The sequence below is a fragment of the Diabrotica virgifera genome, chromosome 8, assembly GCF_917563875.1.
Source record: "Diabrotica virgifera virgifera chromosome 8, PGI_DIABVI_V3a".
In the NCBI taxonomy this organism is placed as follows: domain Eukaryota; kingdom Metazoa; phylum Arthropoda; class Insecta; order Coleoptera; family Chrysomelidae; genus Diabrotica; species Diabrotica virgifera.
Genome location: NC_065450.1, coordinates 53,891,413 through 53,913,500, shown reverse-complemented (window position 1 = coordinate 53,913,500; position 22,088 = coordinate 53,891,413). Strand labels below are relative to the sequence as shown.

General features: G+C 31.0%; 2 protein-coding genes, 1 long non-coding RNA gene and 1 pseudogene across 5 annotated transcripts; 2 read left to right on the top strand and 2 right to left on the bottom strand.

Moving 5' to 3' along the window:
* Nucleotides 1-1,114: 1,114 nt before the first annotated feature.
* LOC114338550 (bis(5'-nucleosyl)-tetraphosphatase [asymmetrical]-like) lies at nucleotides 1,115-2,592 on the top strand. Its single transcript, XM_050657906.1, has one exon. It carries the CDS (start codon nucleotides 1,316-1,318, stop codon nucleotides 1,754-1,756), a length of 441 nt encoding a protein of 146 aa, XP_050513863.1. The 5' UTR covers nucleotides 1,115-1,315; the 3' UTR covers nucleotides 1,757-2,592.
* A 5,999-nt stretch (nucleotides 2,593-8,591) lies between these two features.
* On the bottom strand, nucleotides 8,592-10,177 carry LOC126889546 (histone H3-like; annotated as a pseudogene). Its single transcript, XR_007700078.1, has one exon. The product of XR_007700078.1 is annotated as a histone H3-like (transcript).
* On the bottom strand, nucleotides 8,592-14,042 carry LOC114338549 (RNA-binding protein Rsf1). 2 transcript variants are annotated; one of them, XM_028289150.2, is made up of 2 exons: nucleotides 13,853-14,042; nucleotides 8,592-13,512 (listed from the first exon to the last, which is right to left on the bottom strand). In XM_028289150.2, the coding sequence occupies exon 2, from the start codon at nucleotides 13,506-13,508 to the stop codon at nucleotides 12,975-12,977; it is 534 nt and encodes a 177-aa protein (XP_028144951.1). In that variant the 5' UTR covers nucleotides 13,509-13,512; nucleotides 13,853-14,042; the 3' UTR covers nucleotides 8,592-12,974. The 2 variants fall into 2 exon arrangements, with proteins under 2 accessions (XP_028144951.1, XP_028144952.1); XM_028289151.2 differs by having other exon boundaries at nucleotides 13,843-13,963.
* Nucleotides 14,043-14,702: 660 nt separating this feature from the next.
* On the top strand, nucleotides 14,703-18,097 carry LOC126889547 (uncharacterized). The gene is made up of 2 exons (XR_007700079.1): nucleotides 14,703-15,410; nucleotides 17,781-18,097. It is a non-coding gene; the product is annotated as an uncharacterized LOC126889547 (long non-coding RNA).
* The last annotated feature ends 3,991 nt before the right edge of the window (nucleotides 18,098-22,088 follow it).

Here is a 22,088-nt window from a genome sequence, read left to right as displayed (position 1 = left end):
CCGGTCATTATAAAATAGAGTCAAAATATAAAGTTAATAATAAAAAACAAAAAAATTTTGCATTATGAGTTTTTATGGAGTCTCTAGATATGGGAAAAATAGTAAAATGAGTGATTTTAATAATATAATACAAGATTTTTGAAGAATAATCTATTAAACCAGAATTTTGGCAACATTTTTGGTCTATTGAAACAAACGGCCATAAATGCTATGAACAAAAATTTAGACTTTTTTTTTAACAAATAAACGTAACATAGAATCACAAAGGAAACATAAAATAGCATTTACAAAAATTTTTACATCCATGATAAAAAATCTGCAAGGGGTAAAATTGTTACAGAATTAAATGGCAATTACATTTTTGCAAAGTTGCCTCAAAATTTTTATTTTTAAATTTAACCTTCATTGAAGGTCCAGGATGACTTCCACAGTCCATTTCTTTACTTTTTCCCTAAAAACACAAAAAATAATATAAACATTTCACATTTACAAATATGGTACCCATTTAAAAATACTTACTTAAAACAGACATCCGGTAATTTTTACCGGTTAAGATGTTTGATGTGTGCTACCAAAGAAAATATTGAAAATAAACAAACACTACACGCTTTGACTAGCACTGTTATACAAACTGCCCGAGAGGTACAGAGACACATGAACTTGTAAGTGGTGAGGTTACCATGAAATCCGCATTTTGGGAGTGCCCACCGGTAAAAAATACCGGATCTCTGTAGTTAAGGGTTAAGGACCCCAACCCCCCGAGTAATCTGTTGGCATCAATTTAGTGCCAAAACCCTATCTGAGTGACAAAATCTGGCCCTAAATAATACTTTTTTGACATGTTTATGGATGCATTTCTGCATCTTTTAGATGCATTTTTGCATCTTTTAGATGCATTTTAATATGCAATTTTGTATTTCCACCCATTCTGTAGACTTTTTTCCTGAACAGAATGCAAAAAGTGGCAAGTCTGAAGGTGCTGTATTTAAAAATCGATAACTTTTTTAAATGCCCTATTTTGCTGGTCTATTATGCACAAATTATGTCTGTATTGTTGTTATGTGTAGTGTAGTTATTATGTCACAAGTAAACGAAAAGAAGAAAGAGATGACATTGACAGTAATATTTGAGGTTAGGTGATAATAATGTAATTATAATTAATCCAAATCCAATTATAAATAAAAATTCAATATAATTGTCCACGTCCATACATGATTTGTGTTAGAGACAATTAACACAACAATATCAATAAATTTTTAACTCAGATAAGTTGTTATTCCAGTAAGTACCATAGAAAAGTTATATATTGGACAAAATGAAAGTTGCAGCTGGATTTGTTATATTTAGAATTGTAAACAATATTGAATACCTCCTGTTACAAACTTCTTATGGCATACACCACTGGACTCCTCCAAAGGGGCACGTTGATCCTGGAGAGACTGATATCATGGTCACTGCATTTAGAGAAACTCTTGAAGAATCAGGCCTTACAAAGGACGATTTAAAAGTGTATGAAGGTTGCAAGACAACATTACATTATAAAGTTAATAACAAGCCAAAAGAAGTTCATTACTTTTTAGCCGAACTGATTAAACCAAATGCAAAAGTTATATTGTCAGACGAACACCAAGATTTTAAGTGGTTAGGATTGTCGGAGGCTTGTGAAATCGTAGGATATGAAGAGTTGCAGAATACACTTAAAGAATTTGAAAAGTGCATTACTGACAAGAGAAATCGGTCAATCAACTCAAAATAAATTTTCAAAATGATATAATTTTAAATACAATGTGATAAACTCTAAATACAATGTGATAAATTATTTTATAAACATAAGTTTTAAACTTGTATATTTAAGGCTATGCATGCAACAAGCCAAACTCGACTTTATGCGATTTTTTATTTTTTTACCATTCTTTTTTAAGTTCATCCCTTCATATGACACATTATCTTCAATTTAATGGATCCGCCGAATAACGTAAGCACCACATTATTCATTTTTAAGAAATCGAACAAAAACTGTTAAAATTATAATAATGGTAAATGTCTAACACAGCGTTTCTTAACCGGTGGGTCACGACCCACTAGTGGGTCGCGGTGTGGCTCTTACAGTAGCTGAATAACATACATATATATCATCATGGGTGAGGGATGGATCGCGAATATAAAAAAACGTCAGAAGGTGGGTCGCCAGACATAAAAGGTTGGGAACCACTGGTCTAACAGTTTAAGGGTTAGCAATACAGTACACAGTAGTTATAGTTACAAACTGTACTACTAACCCTTAAAATGTATAAATTTACCATTATTATAATTTTAACATTTCTTGTTTGATTATTTTAAAACAGATAATCTGGCACTTACAGTGTTACTTGGCGGACCCATTGAATTAAGTATAATCAAATTTGCAGAGTTCACCCTAACTCAACAACTTTAAAATTGAGTTTTCCTCAAAACAGAGATTTCAAAGTTCACCCTTATCTCATGCATAGCCTCATTTGTTTATTATATTTTTTAGACATTAAAATTGTAAAATGGGGTTTTAGCAAACTTTGTAAAATATAATAAAATATCTTTGTAAATGCTACTTAACGATATATGTTTTTTCTTTATTTTAGTGGATAGTAATAATTTTTCCTTTGCTATATTCTTCCAGTATTATTTGTTCATTCCATATGGCTATTATTAAATTATATAGATTTATTTACTATCTTTAACACATTCAGTGCACACCGGTGTAGCATCTTGAAGACCGCATCCCACCATCAAATAATTTGATCAAACTCCGGAAGTATGTCAAAGTGACGTCACAATTGCAGTTTTTTTGAAATTCTAAAAATCTGTGCTCTCACTATCAGTCTAGTTTGATCAAATTTTTTGTATTGAGTTGCCTAACTTGTTTCCACTTTATTTAAAATTAAAATTTTTCATTATTATCCACAATGAACACTCAGGATGTGACGTCACTAACTGTCACTTTCAGTTTGCTCAAACCAGTTTGATCAAATTATTTGATGGTGGGACACGGCCTTGAAGGTTTTATCAAAGGTACCAATGATGCATAAGTGGCCCAGTGGCACTATGTTACTAAATTAACAATTTAAGTATGTGGTACCAGCCAAGTGGTGCTTGTTCAAGATGGGCACCGAACATATTAATGGGAATAAACCACAATTTCAGTTTAACCCTTTAACATTCTGCGGCTACATAAGTAGTCCCCTGATAGGGGCTACATAAGTAGTCTGAAAAGTAACTGAATGGTCAAATTTATTGTTATCCTTAAGTATCTATTTACATATTTAACCAGAAAGTGTTTGTGGAAATGTTACCATTTCTTGTGTAATTGTTAAAGGATTAAATTATGTGTATTTTGACATTTCAATTTCACTTCAGAAATCGTTCTTACGAATCTTATTTAGGAAGTTCAATGTTTATTTTGTTTATACTTTTAAGACCGGGAGCTTTGTCATGGCAACTTCTTTCCGATTTCCTCACCTTAATTTATTGATTTCTCTCTCATATCCTCTCCTTCCATGTTTTTTCTCTTGCTCCATTAAGGCCATCGGTACATAATTCGCAAATATTTTACGGGTATCCCTATTTTTTCTGTCTTTACATGGCAAATTACGTGTAGTAACATTCACACTGGTATGATATGTAAACATTACTAGAATGTCATTCTACTTGAAAATGTCATCAATAATTTAAAGAGATGGTTTTGAATGTTCTTGGATAACTGTTATTTTTATAATTGCAAATTATTAATTCAGCTAATAAATGTGATAATTTTTTCACTAACTATGTATTCAGTAATTGTAATAATTTATATGTACAACAAAAACTAATACTCAATCGAGAAAAGAGGAAAAGTGTTAAAGTGATTTTTTAATAATATATTGTTACTATGGAACGCTTACAATTTTGAACATCTTTAACAACACAATACTTGGATCACAGAATATATTATCCTGATGTATTCTCTACTTGGATCTTCCACAAATAATACACAATAAATAACTTTACACTATATATCAATATTATTTAATCAACAACTCAAAATATTCCCGATCATGTCAAATATTTAAAATTATCACTGTCTGACTGACTATATTCTATTCGACTGAGTGCGTTGTATGACAAAGATAGATTTGGAAATATTACCACGGACATTGTGTTCATTTTTTTCGAATCCTGAAAAAACCAATATTTTTGACAAATTTAAACGCAGAATGAAAGACTATATTATTACCGAGGGCCGAAAGTTCCTTAGAATAGATGTTTATTTTGAATGAGATATTTTAAATTAAATATCATACTAAATTTTCTCTTAGTTTTTCACCCCTGTAACTTATTAAAATAAACATTATAGAAGTTCTCAGGGACTTTCGACCCTCGCCAATAACGTAATCTTTCATTCTGAGTTTAAATTTTTCAAAAATACTTATTAGTTTTCTCAGGATTATTCGAAAAAAATGAATCCCCATTTGAATAGCATTGCAGCCGAAAATACGTACCCATCCTCTTAAGTAAAAATATTCAGCCATTTTTTTTTTTTTTTTTTTTTTTTTTTTTTTTTTCATTGGACCGACTAACAATAACAATTAGGACAGCTGTTGCTCACTATAACTAAGTGTCAAGATACTCAAGAGAGTTGAAAATCAACTGCTGAAGTATTCGACCATTGTCTTGGCCTCTTGTGTCGCTGTCTCAGTGTTATTGTGCATAGAGTATCTGTCAAAATGCTTAAATTTTACTGGTAGAAAAGTTTTTAAAATCATGCATTTTTGGCTTAAATTGTTAGTAATTTAAAAAAAAATCCACCAAACCCACTGCAGAAAAGATATAGGTTTTGAATATCTATTGAAGTCTGTAAAACTGAAAAAAATTTGTCAAATACCTTGCCAGGTCAGTGCCCCCCAAAAGGGTACTTTTTACCTTATTTCTTTGTATTATAGTGGGAAAATGATTTTACAATACAACCTCTAGAGTTAATAAGGGTGTAGGCGCAAAATTTTTTTTTAATCCTCACAAAACTAAGATGTATTTTTGAAAAATTTAAATGCAGAATAAAAGATTACATTATAACCGAGGACCGAAAGTCCCTGAAAACTTATACTATGTGTATTTTAAAAGTTACAGAGGTGAAAAAAAAAAAGAAAATTTAGTGGGTTTATTCTAAGGGACTTATTTTGGCCCTCGGTAATAATGTAATCTTTCTTTCGCGTTTCAATTTTTCAAAAATGCATACTTATTGATGCAATTGGACTAAGATTTTGCGCCTACCCCCTTTTAACGCAACTTCTAAGTGGAAAAATTTTGTTTCTAAATAGTGACTCTATCTTTACTCAGATTTGAGTACTAGAAAGTTCCTCTTCTGTCCTTTTCCTAGACGAACGAAAACGGAATGTGATTGCAAGGAATCCTTTTTGTTTTCTATATTCGTCGTCTGCGGTCTTATTAATTGAAAAAGTCGCAGATTAAGAATGTACCAGAAAGAACTTTCAACACAAAAAGTCTCGGATTTCAATAACTGTTTACCATTTTAATTTTATTATAATGGTGAATTCTGCATCTGAGACTCTTCAATTTAGTGATTTTTTATACAAAAAAATGAATAGATACTTAAATTTAATTTCCTTATTTGAATTTACAATCTATTGTTGTTTAGATTCCTTTCAATTATGAGTGAAGATATTAGCACTAAAATGTAATAGAAGATTAAACCTGTGATAAAATCATATGCCTTGAATTGTTTTCATATGTTAAATATTTGCTTAATTTAAAGGTAACTATGCTTTCTTATCTTTATTGCAAATTTTTTACTAAGAAGACTGCTTTGCTGTCTATTATTTTCAATAAAATTTAGTAATTTATTTTTAAAAAGTTTATTCTTTTCCATCTGAAAAGTACCAACTCTAATAGACAAGAATTATTTTTATTTTTAAATTGGCTTTGGCATGAACCAATTAGCCAGACTTATTTTTTATTTATGAAATATAAAGGAGCATTTTTTTGATCCAATATAAATAAATTGATTTTTCAAATTCTCACACCCTAGGATAAATGTTATTATGTTAGTAAAATGTGTGTTTCTGTTTAGTGCATTTTTTTATATGTATATTTTTTTTAATTATATTTTTGTTTTTTTTTTAATGCTTTATTTATGTAGTCTTTTGTTTAGTTTTATTTCCTTTTTTTTTTATTTGTTATCATTATTTTACTTTTTTTTAATTATTTTTTATGTTAATTTTTCGTGAACACACTTACAGAACAGAATTATTGTGATGTGATAATATTACATATTTAATATAAATATGTGTATTATTATTAGGTACCTTTGTTTCTATTTCTTTCTAAATGGAAAGTGGCACAATTATCCAAGTCAATGTTCTGCATTAGCATAATAGGGTTATTTGAATAATCCACTTTACAAAGTAGAATAAACTTATAAAATGTTGAAAAAAGATATACAGGGTGTAACAAAAATACAGGTCATAGATTAAAACACATATTCTGGGACTAAAAATAGTTGATTAAACCTAACTTACCTTAGCCCAAATGAGCACCTAAAAAAAGTTACAGCCCTTTGAAGTTACAAAATGAAAATCGATTTGTTTCAATATATGGAAAACTATTAGATTTTTTTTATTGAAACAGGGAACAAAACCCCTATAAAATTTTTATGGGGTGCACAAATTTCACTATAATTTTTTTTAAGATATTCCTGCCATAAGAATGCCACATGTTCATTTTCGATAAAAATCTCGTGATAGTTTTCGATGTATGTATTAAAAAAAATCGATTTTCATTTTATAACTTCAAAGGGCTGTAACTTTTTTTATGTGCACATTTGTACTAAGCAGGTAAGTTAAGTTCTATCGAACTATTTTTGGTCCCAGAATATGTGATTTAATTTATGACCTGCATTTTTGTTACACCCTGTATATTAGTATTCTCCCTTAAGTAACTTATTAACGTTGAAAATAATCTTACAGTATGTTCGTGTATAAATAGTTCTATTCTGAGGATCATATATATCATCACCTTTGACTTGACAATGCTTTGTGGATCCTATCTTTCTCTAAGATTCGTTGCCATTCTGTTCAGTTTCTGGCAACCTTTTACCATGTTCCGATTTTTAATATATATGTATACCTAAATCAGCTCAACTTTATCTAACCACCTAATTCATGGTCAGCCTCGATGTTTCTGTGGTTAGTTTTTTAGAAATCGTGTTGTCTTGCATTCATATTAGGTGTCCAGCCCATCTAATAAGTTGCTGTTTCAATGAATGTTACGACATCTATGTATATTTGAAATGTTCTTTCAGAATATCGACAAGCTGCATAATACTCCAATTTAATGGCCCTAAGATAAATGCAGAAAAAACGACTCTTAAAAAAACAAGGTAGGCGCAAAATTTTGCGCCAATGTTTGTTAAATGCATTCATTTTTTTCGAATCCTAAAAAAAATAATACATATTTTTGAAAAATTTAAACGACAAATGAAAGATTGCATAATTATCGAGGGCCGAAAGTCCCTTAGAATAAACAAAAGGTTCCTTTTGAATATTTGAAAATCAAAATCACTAAATTTTCGCCCCTTAACTTATTAAAATAAGCATAGAAGTTTTCAGGGGCTTTCGGCCCTCGGTAATAATGTTCATTCTGCGTTTAAATTTTTCAAAAATACTTATTAGTTTTCTCAGGATTTGAAAAAAAAATGAATTTAAAAATCATTGGCCCGAAATTTTGCGCCTATGCTCTTAAGAGTATATTATTGTAAGGAGCAGAATCTTGTGAGACAAGAAAACTATAAAAAAAATTAGGTTTTCAAAGAATTGACTCGAGAAGACTGGATAACTGAAACAATAATCATGAAAGAATTTTCCAGAGATGGGAAGGAGGAAATTTCAAAGGAATAAAACAGTAGAGGGTGCGCTAATCTAAGCATCTTTCACTTTTGACTACATAAGAGCATCAAATACTCCACAAGGAGGGAAGGTAGTAATAATTAACAATAATTTTCTGAAGATAAAAATCAATATTTTCCCAAATCTCTCTACAATGGGTTAGACTTTATTCAGTAAACTGTTGTAAGATTGTAGTAAATCTAGGTCAATGGCTACAAAACAAAATACTTGGCTACATAAAGCAAGGATGTTGAGCTTTAAAAGCAGATAGGTGTAAATAAATGAATACAAATATTATGATAAGAGTAGTTAGAGGACAAGCTAAACTTAGTTAAGAGTTTAAATTCATCATCATTAGCAACTATTCCATCCATCCTCAGATGTAAGCCCCCCTTGGGTGTGTCCGATCATTTCTGTTCGTTGCTTTTGCATTCATTTGTGGCCATTCGCTTGCAAAATTTCAGGCAAATACTCGTTAAATGCATTAATATTTTCGAATCCTGAAAAAAACTTACCAATGGTGAATATTGTAATCTATTATCCTGCGTTTAAATTATTCAAAAATATTAGTTTTTTCAGGAATCGAAAAAAATTAATGGATTTAAAAAGCACTGGTCCGAAATTTGGCAATTAAATTAGTACCCTGAAAAATCATAAATATACTCAAAATCAAACAAACAATTTCCTATTTTATAATTTATTATTATAAGTACCATTTTGATGTCAATATAAACAGAACAAAATACAAATTGATGTGTATATATCAAAAACAGCACAACTCTCTATTTGAAAGATTCTCATCCTTTTTTTGTATATAATGAAATCTAGTAATATAAAAATAAATCCAAAAACAGCCTTACAGAGTATGTTACCAGATCAGAACAAAATTACATGGTCTTATTTAGTAAAACGCTTAAAAAATACACTTAAGAAAATATTGGTTTAGTCCATTAGCCGTCACAAAACTACAAAATAAAAAATGCCTATTCTAGAATAACTTAAGAACGGATCAGTCTCATTTTAAAAGATAAGTGCAATGTTGATTATTTGTTAATCAGTAATCAGTTGTCTATTGGTAAACAATAATTTATTTATAGTTGAAAATGTAACATTTAATAGTTTCTTATGGTCTTAATATTTGAAGGAATTAAACTATTTATAGAACTGATTACAGATTAAACGATGAATGAACTAGTTGAAATTTATGGAAATTGAGGTAATCACATTAAACTGATATATCGCTCATCAGGAAGAAAAGTGACAAATCGTCGGTCTAAATCGCAAATTGCCAAGTCCATTTTTTGCGAAAATTGTTTTTTGGTTTCATCTAGTAGTAGACGGTAAAAGCTACTGCCTGACAATTCCCACAAGCGCAATTATTATTTTATTTCACGGCAATTTCGGTAAACGAAAGTTATTTTACTCATAGGACATAGGCAAACTCCACACTTTTTTTGTCTCTCCTCTAAAATTTTCAATTTGTGACTTAGGCAATTTGCGATTTAGACTGACGAAATGCATAATTCCAGTTATCTTGTTAAATGACTCCAAAAGTCGTATACTTTTACCAAGAAGTTTCACATTGCAAGATGGCGGTAGTGTCATTATTCTTTTGGCAGTAAAATCAATATTTTATTCCGAAACAATGACAGTTTTCAGTTATATTCTGGCGTTCTACATTAACATATAGTTGAGAAAACCCTTGTATGTATTTTGAGAAATCTCCTAGGTATTTTGCATTAATGTTTAAAAAAGCGACATATTTTAAAAGAAAAGTGACAACTCAAAATTTTGATCGTTTTTATTTGTTAAATCAAATATATAGTTTTCTTGATTGCTAATAGAAAGACAGTCAACATTTAAATTAAGTTCTAAAATATATTTTTTAATGTCTTCTATTTCTTTATGCCCTTTCTCCTCTGATTCTTCTGGCCAACTGAATGTCTTTAGGCATAATAGTCACTCTCTTAGCATGAATAGCGCATAAGTTGGTATCTTCGAATAAACCTACCAAATATAAAATCTGTAAATCTGTCTTAAAATCTTGAGCAATTTCACGGATAAGACGTTGGAAAGGTAGTTTTCTAATAAGTACTTTTCTGGTAACGTCTAATTTCACGAAGGGCTACGGTACCTGGCCTGTAACGATGAGGTTTTTTAACTCCTCCAGTAGCAGGTGCACTCTTGCGAGCAGCTTTAGTTGCCAACTGTTTGCGTGGTGCTTTACCACCAGTGGATTTTCGGGCTGTTTGCTTTGTACGTGCCATTATTCCGCGTGCGTATACTGTCTGCGTTTCCTGAAAAAAGCTGTTTTTTGAGTTGTGACTCTCTTCTTCCAGATGAGCAATATATTGAAAATCTATAAAATTAACTAATTTGAAATACTACATTATTTACAAATTATTACCTCAACTTCAGAAAATATCCCTGGCAAAAATATATATTTTGTCAGGTCTTTGCTAAGGAGTCTTAAAGTTACATTTTTTCATAAATAATGTGGTATTATCACCACAAAATCTTTTTTCAGATATATGCATAAATCAATAATTTGTATAAAACAAATGTCAACAAAATGTATTAAAATTTGAGCTTGATTTTATTAATGAAATATACATTTGGTTAACCCAATTTGTAGAATCACATTCTACAAATAAATTTGAATTAATACATTATATATCGATCATGCCACGTATTAAGAGTATAAGTCAAAAATGACAGTTTTTCACTACAGCTTTTCGAAGTTTTTATTACCACTGTTGAAATAACTATTACAACTAAACATCAAAATGGTGATGAAATATGATTCATAACTGTAGTAATTAACTATTTTACTTTCTATTTTGATAATACCTTATTAATTATAAAATTCAAATTGTAGAAGAATTCCGAAAGGTCTTTTTTATGACTTATAGTAGTTAGTCTCCTTACACCTTACAGTAGGAGGGATTATGATTATATATAGTAGTTATAGTCTTAGTACATAGTATGTTATATATAATTTTTTTTTTCTGAATATACTTTTTTGGGTAGATGTTCGTAGAATCTAATTGTATAAGACACTAGACACATCAGATTAACTAGTGAAGAAGAATTCATAATTTCCCAAATATGACTATTCCTAAGATCCTTTAATCCACCTATTTTATTAGTTGGATTATACAAATTGGTTATATCGTCCGTGATGTGACAATACCTCCTATCTGCTTTTTCATGAATTTAGGGTCATCTCCTATTTTCCATATGATATTTTTTGAGTTGTTTTGTAGTAAATTCAACTATTTATTTACTACAAAACAAGTCAAAACATAAGAAAACAGGATGTGACCCTAAAAAAAGTTTGAAATCCCTCTTACAATATTCATGAAAAACCAGATAGGAGGTATTGTCACATTACCGACGATATATTATATTATCATTAAAATATGGTCATATTGTCTTTCAAACAATTATGGTATATATCAGCTTTTTATAACTTTCTAAGTGCTCTAAACTTTGTTGCAAACACATGCTAAACACAGTTGCTTGAAATGACATGGTGTAGTTTACCTCTGAGGTCAAGATATATAATTTTAATAAGTGATAATCTTTCAGACTCTTTACAACTAACACCAAAAGAATATACATTGAATCGATTTAATAAATTTACTGGGAATATGCCATAATTTTGCTTATGAAACGTCAAAATAAACTTGTTTTAAATAAAATTGTGGCTTATACCCAGTAAAAATAGTAAATTGTATTAAGGTACCATAAGAAATTAACTTCAGAACGATACAGTGAATCAAGGCTGTACAACAATAGGGCTTTTCATCGATTGTCATTTGTTTCGAGCTTCTGTCAAATGTATAATCCGTGTATACTATTAATATACATGGATTATAGAACATATTATGAATACATTTGAATCAGTGTAAACAAAAACGTGTCTTTTTTTCACTTTTGACATTTTGTGGATTACATTATGAATTTTTTTGACATTATGTGGATTATATTAAATAATTACATTATGTGGACATGGTGTTGTTTTAAATAAGTTCCATCAATTCACTTATTTTATTAGTTGGATTATACAAATTTGGATATATATAGTATTTTTACTACAAAAACGTTATTACGTAGGTCAAAATTTTTGACGTAAGAGAACTGTCAAAACATTAGATTGTGACTTTTCATTATTGCCGTGTTTATAATAAACATAGCAATAACGAAAAGTCACATTCTAATGTTTTGACAGTTCTCTTACGTCAAAAATTTTGACCTACGTAACGTTTTTGTAGTAAAAATACTATATATTATTATCATTAAAATATGGTCTCATTGTTTTATAAAAACAATTATTGGATATATCATAGTTTACCTCCAAGGTCCAGATATCATACATATTATTTTGTGTTCTAGTTCCCTAAAAGGGTTTATAGATATGAAATTTATATCAATGAATTCTGTTTCACTTACTGATGATTGTACAATAGTTTTTTTATTGGGGGCAAGTGTTCTTTTTCACGAGTAATTCTAGATTTATGTAGTTTTCCAGTATTCGACAAAAGTTGTTTAGAACATTTTTGTTTACGCTGATTCATTTATAGTGTAGCTTTAAAATTCAGATCATTGACCCAAAAACAGATGCTATATTTTATAGAAATTTTACAAATATCGATACATTTTTGGCAAAGTAACGTAAGTGACATTTTTGAAAATCATGTTTTTCCATTAAACTAACGCTATTATTGTTCAGAAGGCACTGCCAAAGTGTAGTAAACCTATACATATATTATTTTTAAAGTAATTCTAGGCCTACTACACTTTGGCAGTATCTTCTAAACAATAATAGTGATAGTTTAATGGAAAAACATGATTTTCGCCAAAAATGTCACTTTACTTTGCCAAAAATGTATCGATATGATATCGAAAGTTCTTACAAAACTAATATTGCTTTCACATTGACAATTGATATTTGATTGTAAATTACAATAATTTAGCCTCGTAAAATGAGACTGAAAAAGTACTAATGGACTTTCCAAACCACTGACACACTAACACCTACAAATATAACTTTAAAAAACCTTAATCCCTACGTCTTGGTGCTCCCATGTTTGGTGATCTGGACCTGAATCTGTCGTTAAAACGACCACCTCCTCTGCTGCCTCTTGGTCCACTGCCACCATAACCATTCCTTGGAGGGAAGTCTCTTCTTCTGTCAAAGCTTCTACCACCAAAGCGACCTCCTCCACCACCACCTCTGCTGCTGCTGTAGCGGTCGACTCGACCACCATCGAAACGGTCGAACCTTCCACCCCGGCTTCCTCTGCTGCCTCTAAAACCACCCCGGGGGCCTCCACGTCGTGGTCTTCCCCTTGCAATTTCAACTCTGAGTTTAGCACCCAGGAATTCTGTACCATTCAAGTTATCGCAGGCAGTTTCTGCATCGGTATGGTTGTTAAACTCGATGAAAGCGAAACCTGGAGGGTTGAAGGCTACCCAAACAGAGTTTAGCTTGCCGTATTTCTCGAACTCGCCTTCTAGGTCCTCTTTTTTTATGGACTCGGTGAGCCCTCCGACGTACACCCTCGTCGTCCTATCTCTTGATCGGTCGCCCATATTTCTGTGGAACGTAGAATTTCGTAGGTAACATTAAATAATCTGTGCCGGTTAGGCGAATGCGTAGTAATATTAGGGTAAAAGTGAAAAAAGGTATTAAATGTTTTATCAATCGATTCCTTAAGCATGACGAATTGAAAAACAATACTTAACTAAAGTGCGAAGTCAATATATCGACGAAAATAGTTATGTTATATGTGAAATTTAAAACAAAATGTCGGCGCTGCAGGGCGTCTAATGCAAAGTAGGTTTTATACAAATTCGCAGTCAAAAAGAAACTTGTATGCTAAATATAAATACTTGAAGGATTCGTAGATCCAATGAGTAGTTTTACATGTAGTTACCCAAATTCGAAGCGATGCGTAGAACCCTGCTTTCGATGAAATTGTCACAACGTAGAAAATGCTTCGGTGTTTCGTTGACGACGATAAACAAGAGAGAAACTAAAATAATCAAAATCAATATTTGACAAGGCCGGAAGGATACACTAGCCGCGTCTTTTGTTTACCAATCACTCTACACTACCAACGTTAAAAAATAAAATAAACTGTCTCGCGAATAGTTGAGAATACAAATTTTAAAACGTTGTTTTGTTACAAGGTTCATAAATAGTTACAAGGTTCATAATTGTTATATCTTATTACTAAATAGCCAGAAAGAATATAATCTGGTAAGATAAGGACGAAAAACATTTTAAATTTCAAATAATTTTTAAATTTACTTGAGCGGCTCATGATGGTCTATTCTATATTTTGACAGGCCGTAGTATTAGACGTGGCACCATTGTCGATCTGTCAAATAGAGGGCCGATTTATAAAATATACATATAAAATAGTAGTCATATAAGGGGAAGAATATTAAAGATTTATATTTGATTAAATGAACACAAAATTTTATTTATTTTACTTAGATAATGGACATAGTCGTTAGTAGGTACACAAAACACACTAATTATAAATGTGATATAATAGAAATATTTTAAAAGAACGTTACGGGGGCTATGAATATAAATACCTAGCTGAATTTGGTTTGAAAGTATTTGATTCTTTGCAAAGTAATTTTGAGTAATTACTTATTTAAAATGATATTTAACATCTTATTACTTAATAGCTAAAAAGAATATAAACTGGTGAGACTAAAAACATAGATTTTTAAATTTACTTTAGCGCATAATAAAGTAACACGACTTCTGTTTGAAATTATTTAACTCTTTGCACAGGTTGTCACTGAGTTCAGGTTCCTGAGTTTACAGTCTCAACTTTCCATTATTGTTGGGTATTTATAGGAATTTATGATGTTTCTTAAGGTTTAAGGTAAGGTTTGTTGGTTGTATTGGTGTGGTTACTGAAAGGTCTGTTCCTTTGTTTTTTAGTGTTACACTTTTGAGTGTAAGTGTACGAAATTCTATGGACATTTGAGTGTAAAATGACAGCGGATGTGACAGCGGACAGTATTAAACGAAAATTATCGGTGTGCCAATCAAGCAAAGGGACAAGGAACTTCCGAATATGGCCTAACTGGGGGCACATAACATAACATAACCTAATCCTAATATTTACATTTGTAAAGAATATCCTGTTTGTTTTTATTGTCGATTGTGCAGCGAAATTGTGTGCAGCAAATCAAATATAAAGTAGTTTATCGCCTACAGAACTGAATTAGTCCATAGCAGTTATCAGTTTTTCTTTCTTGGGAAGCTTATACATGTAACTTGTATTGTTGTAAATTGTGGGAGTAGGGCAGACAGGGAAAAGTCTTATTTTGTACTGTTCCCAAGGCTCCCCATGCAATACATTTAAATGAATTATCCAAACAAAGCCGGGGACAATGGATAAAAGCCACAAGAAGAACAGATATAAGGGAACTAAAATTAAAATATGAAAAGTAAACATTTTATAAGTGGTAAGTTTAATGTAATTCAATTAATAAGGATTTTAAATGTCTACAATAATAATAAAGATGTGATAATTCAAGCTTAATTATTAGGAAAGCCAGCCATGTTTCACTTCCATGAAGCAGAGAAGGGAGGTATATAATATACTGTCCCTTTTGTCTTCTCACTAATTTCTCTTTTGCTAATGAAACCTGTAGTGAGGGAGTGATATAATCGTGATGTTTTAGCAATTCTGTTGTTCATTTTTTTTTGCATTTTTTGTCTATTATAGTTTATAAATATTCAAAATCATTCATATGTTCTACTAAATTTCCGTCTAGGTTTATATGGATTTCTCTCAGTGTCTTGGAAATAAGTAAAGTTTTAGTCTTTGCTAATTTTATTTTCATTCCTTTGTCTGCAAGTTCTCTCGTCTATAAATTTAGGTTGCTTTGTAAAGATTTCTCTGAACTTGGTATCAATGCAATGTCATCTGCAGATACACATTTACTCAGAGTTATACTTTTTAATCAATGGTAACCTAAATCTAATTTTCGGGACTCTACTGCATTTTTTTTATTGGTTCATTCATATATATAATATAATGAATAGCAGTGAGCTTAAAACTCCACCTTGCCTTACTCCTTGTGTATTAGCAAATTTGTTTGATTCACAGTTTAATGCTCGCACAATGTTCCAGTACATAAATTTTACTTGCATCAATTAGTTCTCCTCCAACATCGAACAGTTCAAGCCCTTTCCAAATGTGATGTCCGGGTACCTTGTCAAAGGCTTTTTCCATTGTCTTATAGTAAAGATATGATCTTGGACACTGTGCCCGGTCAGAAACCTTTTTGTGCATCGTCTAGTTGATGTTCCACTTTCTTTCTCAGTCTCATCTCCAGTGTTCATTCATAAATCTTAGCCAGTACACTTAGCATGAAAATACCTCGATAATTTGAACATTACTTTTTTACCTCCCTTCTTTACCAGAAGAGCCATTACTGCTGTTGCCCAATCTTCTGGGATGCGTTTCTGTTTCCAAATTGTTATCAGTAATTTGTGTAAGTAGTGTAATGCAGATTCCCCCATATCAGCGTTTCCCAACCGGTGGGTCGCGACCCACTAGTGGGTCGCGGGTGGATTTCAGGTGGGTCGCGGCGTGACTCTTACAATAGCTGAATAATATACATATATGTATCATCATGGGTGTTGGATGGGTCGCGAATATGAAAAAACATCAGAAGGTGGGTCGCCAGACATAAAAGATTGGGAACCACTGCCCCATATATTTCAACAATCGTGTTTTGATATTATCTATTCCTGCCACTACCATTTTTCATTTTTGCAATGGCTTCCGTTAATTCTTCCATTGTTATTTCATTACTCAACTCTTTGGAATATTTACTCCATCTATTAACTATATCTTGTGGTTGGGTAAGTGTTTCTCCATTTTATTTTTTTTTTATTTGCACGACAGTACTACCTGATTTACCTCTCATTTTTTCAGACCTTAATAGAACAATTTTTGGTTTGTCCTACTACTGTCTTGCTCCATCTTTTCTCCAAATCTCTCCCACTGTTCCAATTTAGCTTTTTTAACTTTTTCTTTCACAAGCTTCCTTGCTTATTAACTGTTATTTTCTAGATAAGCTCTCCATGGTACTTTCTTTTCTTTCACAGCTATTTTTATCTCTTCGCTCCACCAACTAGTCCTTTTTTTTTGACTACTTTTATTCAATAAAAATATTAAAATACTCTTGTGATAGTGAAGAGACAGTTTATGTTTCCTTTCGACCCAGAGGCGATACACAATCTCCAGACAGTTGTTTCTGCCTTACGGCGTCCCCAGTGGAGCTGCCTGCACACCTCTGAATCAAAACGAAATCAAATTGTCTATTTAAGTGGAATTTCAAAAATAGTTATCTACTATTAGGATGCTTCAGCGATATCTCTTAAAGAAAAGAGAAAAGTCCCAGATACAAAATTCACTATTAAAATAGTAAATAATTATTTAAATCTGAAACTTTTCTTATTGGAACCCCTTTCTGGTACATCCTTAATCTCTTTTTGACTTTTACAATTTCGGACTTTGAATTATCTTTCTGATCTTTTTTCTAGATTAATGAAAGCAGAATGTAACTGTATACTGCAGAGTCCTTTTCCCTTTCTTTATTCATCATCTCTTATCTTATAAATTGTAAAAGTCAGAGATTAAGGATGTTACCAGAAAGAAGTTCCAATAAGAAAAGTGTCAGATATAAATAATTATTTACTATTTTTATTTTAATAGTGAATTTTATATCTGGGACTTTTCTTTATTCTTGTGATACTTTCCACATTTTTATGATTTTTTTATGGTACACAATGTAGAATTTTTATTTATGTCTTTGTTTTAGGAACAACACCAGATATTTAAAAGGTATAAAAAGAAGAAACTGCTGGAATTTCAAAACAAATGTGTTTGACTAGTAAAGATTTGGATAAATAACAGGAGTTACTTTGGGCTATAGCTACGTGCAGATTTATTTCCTTGTGGCTTCCTATGTTAATTCTTATTAATTATACACTTAAATATGTTTTTAGTCTCAGGAAGATTTTATATTTGATTATTTTTGAATAAACATTATTATTATTATTACCTTAATTTCCATTAAATAAATTAACTGTAATCAATAAAGTAATCGTTTAATTGTTAATAAATTATCAAGTATGATTCCCAAATATTTTATTTGTTTGACACCTTCTATGGGCTGATTGTGAGATTATAGTTAAGGTACCAAGGGTATTATAAGGATAATAACACTTGAGGTCAATGGTGTATATACCGAGGGCCTTTGGCCTGAGGGATATAAGTTGACTGAAAGCGATATTATCGTTAATACCCGTGGTGCCTTCAACATTTAATGTCCGACTAAATTATTTTTTATAGGCAAAAAATTGAAGGAATTTTGAATTAATTAGTTTTCAAATAAGTACATTTACCAGCAATAGTCGTAACGTAATTGTGGTAACCATAGTTTTACTTGGGTTGTTATTTGTCAACTTGACAGTATTTAACTAGTTATTTAAATTTAATACCCTAGGGCGTAATTTTTCAAAATAATGCCCTAGAGCCTAGGGCATTATATCATACTTAACTGACTTCGAAATCATGTCATTATTTATCAAACTGACTTCAAAATCATGTCATTATTTGTCAAATAATATACGAGTCGGACATTAATATTATTACAGTAGAACCTCGATTATCTGTCAGGGCACCGGACCAAGGGTATGACGGATAATCGAAAAGACGGTTAACAGAACATTAAAAAAAAATAAAAATTCATAGTACAACTCTCAAATTTCATTTGTATGGTTTGTTTGACAATATAAGAGGGATTTGTGTTCATACAATCGAATCAATTTAAAATATTCTGAAATTTGTGTTTGTTTTACTGCTGCTTCATATTTTGCGACGTCTGAATTTCTTAATCGGCATAAGGCATAAGATCATGCAATCTACTTTATTGGCTTCTTCTTGTTGAGAATACCACTCGATGAATTATTGCATATGCGATGCAGCTTCTCTAGATTATTTACGCAAATCTTTGTCAGTTACAATAGGTTCATCAATATAGCTACAGTCAAGCTTCCTTGTGTCCAAGCATCAATATAGCTACTGTGTCAGCTTCCGAATAGGTTTGGTCCGCCTTTGTTGCCATTTCAATGAGTTCTTTATCTGTCAGCAATGGATAGCCGTTTGTGTCCTCATCACAAATCAAATTACCTTTTTTTTATTTTTTTGCATTTAAATGATTGCTAATGTATAACTCAATACAACTTCTGTATGTACCCTGACGGTTAACAGAGGTGATGGTTAATGGAGAGACGGATAATCGAGGTTCCACTGTACATGATTTCAAAGTAAGTTATATTATAATGCCCTAGGGCGTTATTTTTCAATATTTATTTTGAAAAATAATGGCCTAGCTAGGGTATTAAATTCAAATAACTAGTTAAATACTGTCGAGTTGACACAATTACGTTACAACTGTTGCTGGTAAATGTACTTATTTAAAAACTAATTAATTCAAAATTCCTTAAATTTTTTTGCCTATAAAGAATAATTTAGTAAGACATTAAATGTTGAAGGCACCACGGGTATTAAAGATAATATCGCTTTCAGTGAATGTTTATCCCTTTAGACCCTTTTAACCCTTAAGATTGCTATCTAAAAAAAATACCAAGAAACTTTACAGAATCAACGATACTGATCTGGCTGTTATTAACACATTCACAGACACACTTTAGATGTAGACACATCTTATGGAGTAAGTGGCTTCATATGCAGTTGTGTCTGTGAATGTGTTAAGAGGTAAAGATTGACGAGCTCCTGTATAGGATAATGCTACTGTTTTATGTTAAAAAAAGGTAAATTAGAATCGGACCAGGTTTTTATCGTGAGTAGATCAGAAGGTATAGTAGCAATATTTGAGTTGCTCCAAGTAATACTGGTATCATCAGCAAAAAGAAAATTTTTTCCATTAATTTTTAAACTAGGGATGTCATTAATAAACGTAAGGAAAAGTAGAGGACCTGATACTGAACCTTGTGGTTTGTAGAGGACCCCACATACAATATTTTGGAGACTAAAGTCTGTATTATTTGCTCTAACCAGTTGTTTCCAACTATCCAAGTAAGATTGAAACCAATTAAGAAATTCTTCGAATTCCATATAAATTTAGTTATTTTTATCAAAATTTCATGATTTACACAATCAAAAGCTTTGGCATAGTCACAAAAAACAGTGGCAGTGTGAAGATTATTGCTCAGTGCTTGATAAACCTCATGTAGTACAGAAAACATGGCATCAGCAGTACATTTATTATTTAAAAAGCCGAACTTTTGTAATAAAATGTTGTTTTCAACAAGAAAGGACATAAGTCATGCTTTTATGAGTCTCTCAATAATTTTGGAGTACCGGTAGTAATGCAATAGGTATATACTTGCAGGAATTAGATTTTTCACCACCCTTATGAAGAGGAATAATGATAGCTGTCTTTAGGTACTCTGGAAATTTACCTTTCTCAAAAGAATCATTAATTGGCGAGATGAGGACACAAGGATCTACAGATCGAGCGAGTCTCGTAAATTGCACGGCTTCGAGCCACGCTTCACACAACCATATTTGCGTACTTGTGTTTTGGGTTGTGTGGTCGTGCTCTGGTCGATTGGAGTTATAATTTACCAAATTTAAATATAATCGTTTCTACTGATTCATAATATGTATACTATAATATAATATATTGAAGTTTTTAAATATTGCTAATATTATTAAAGTTTTTAACATTGTATTTTAATATACTTTGTTTTATTAATAATAATATTACCTAAGTATTGCACCTTGTTCAAAAAAAGTTCAAGATAAATACCGCGGTTTTTTCATATGAAAATGCAAAGAAAAAATATACAATTTGCAGAGTATGTAGATGCTTGTTTTTTGATAAAACAATACAAATTGTATGTAGGTAGGTAGAGTAGCAAAGCATTGAGTAGTTATAGCAAAAGTAGCTACGCCATCTGAGACATAATAAGGATGAAATTAGTTTTATATTTTCTTTTCTCATGGAGCATGCATGATGGAGAGTTTTTTAAAATATGTAACAAAGCATGTTGTTTTGTTATCTATGTTGCAAATATGTTGTTTTTTTTTTCAAATTACAAAATATGTTGTTTTCAATACAAGTACCTAATTGTTGTTATTATTTACTGAGCATTTAGAATTTTGACTAACTCTCGATTTCATAATAAAGTTAAAGTGTGTGTTACCTTAAAAAAAGCAATTGTTACAGTTAAAGAAAACTTTAAATTTAAAGTCCACTTTAACTTTATTAATATAAAATCGAGCGTAAGAAATTTTATAAACTTTGGAAAATAGCATTTCAAAAAAAGTACTGTAAGTATGCTGTATTTTTAATTTTTTCTCAAAAAATAAAACAAAACTCATTTTAAAACATATATTAAATTATAAACACAACACTAAATAAATAATTTTTCTCAACGGTTAAAAACCACACTTAAAAGTTTTAGAAATTCACACCCCAGAATCAAGTTACTCAAATTTTCAAACACCTCACCTGACACAGTGTCTCAAGTACAATTGCAGGAAGCTGTTGATGTTATATTTTTACTCACATTAACAAAGTATTCATTTAGATTTCCAGGGTCTGAAAGGAAAAATGTTTAAGCTGGGTGAATTTTATTTCGAAGATCGTTTATTATGGACTAAGTTTCTTTTGCAACACTTTTAGAGCTTCTCAGACAATTTTGATAGTACGATTTTTTAGCTGATTTTATAAGTTTTAAATAGGTTTTCCTATACTTGCTGATATATTCAGTGACAGAGCCATTGGAAAGTAAATTTCTTGATGTAGAGTAGTGAACACATATTCATGGCTGATATGCGGATACCGGATACCTTTAGTAGTCCAGGGCCCAGGATTTGCGATGTTTTGGCTTAATTGTAATTAAAGGAAATGCTTTGTTGAACTTAAAAGCATATTAAAGCACATAAAAGCATATTAAAAAAATCACTGAAAAGTGATAATTTTAAAATTACAGGAAAGTGCCACTCGGAGGTTAAGCAAAATTAAATTAAAACTTGTAGCTACTTTAGTTTTTTCAATTTATAAATCTAGTTTAAATTAAACTAAAAAGAAATA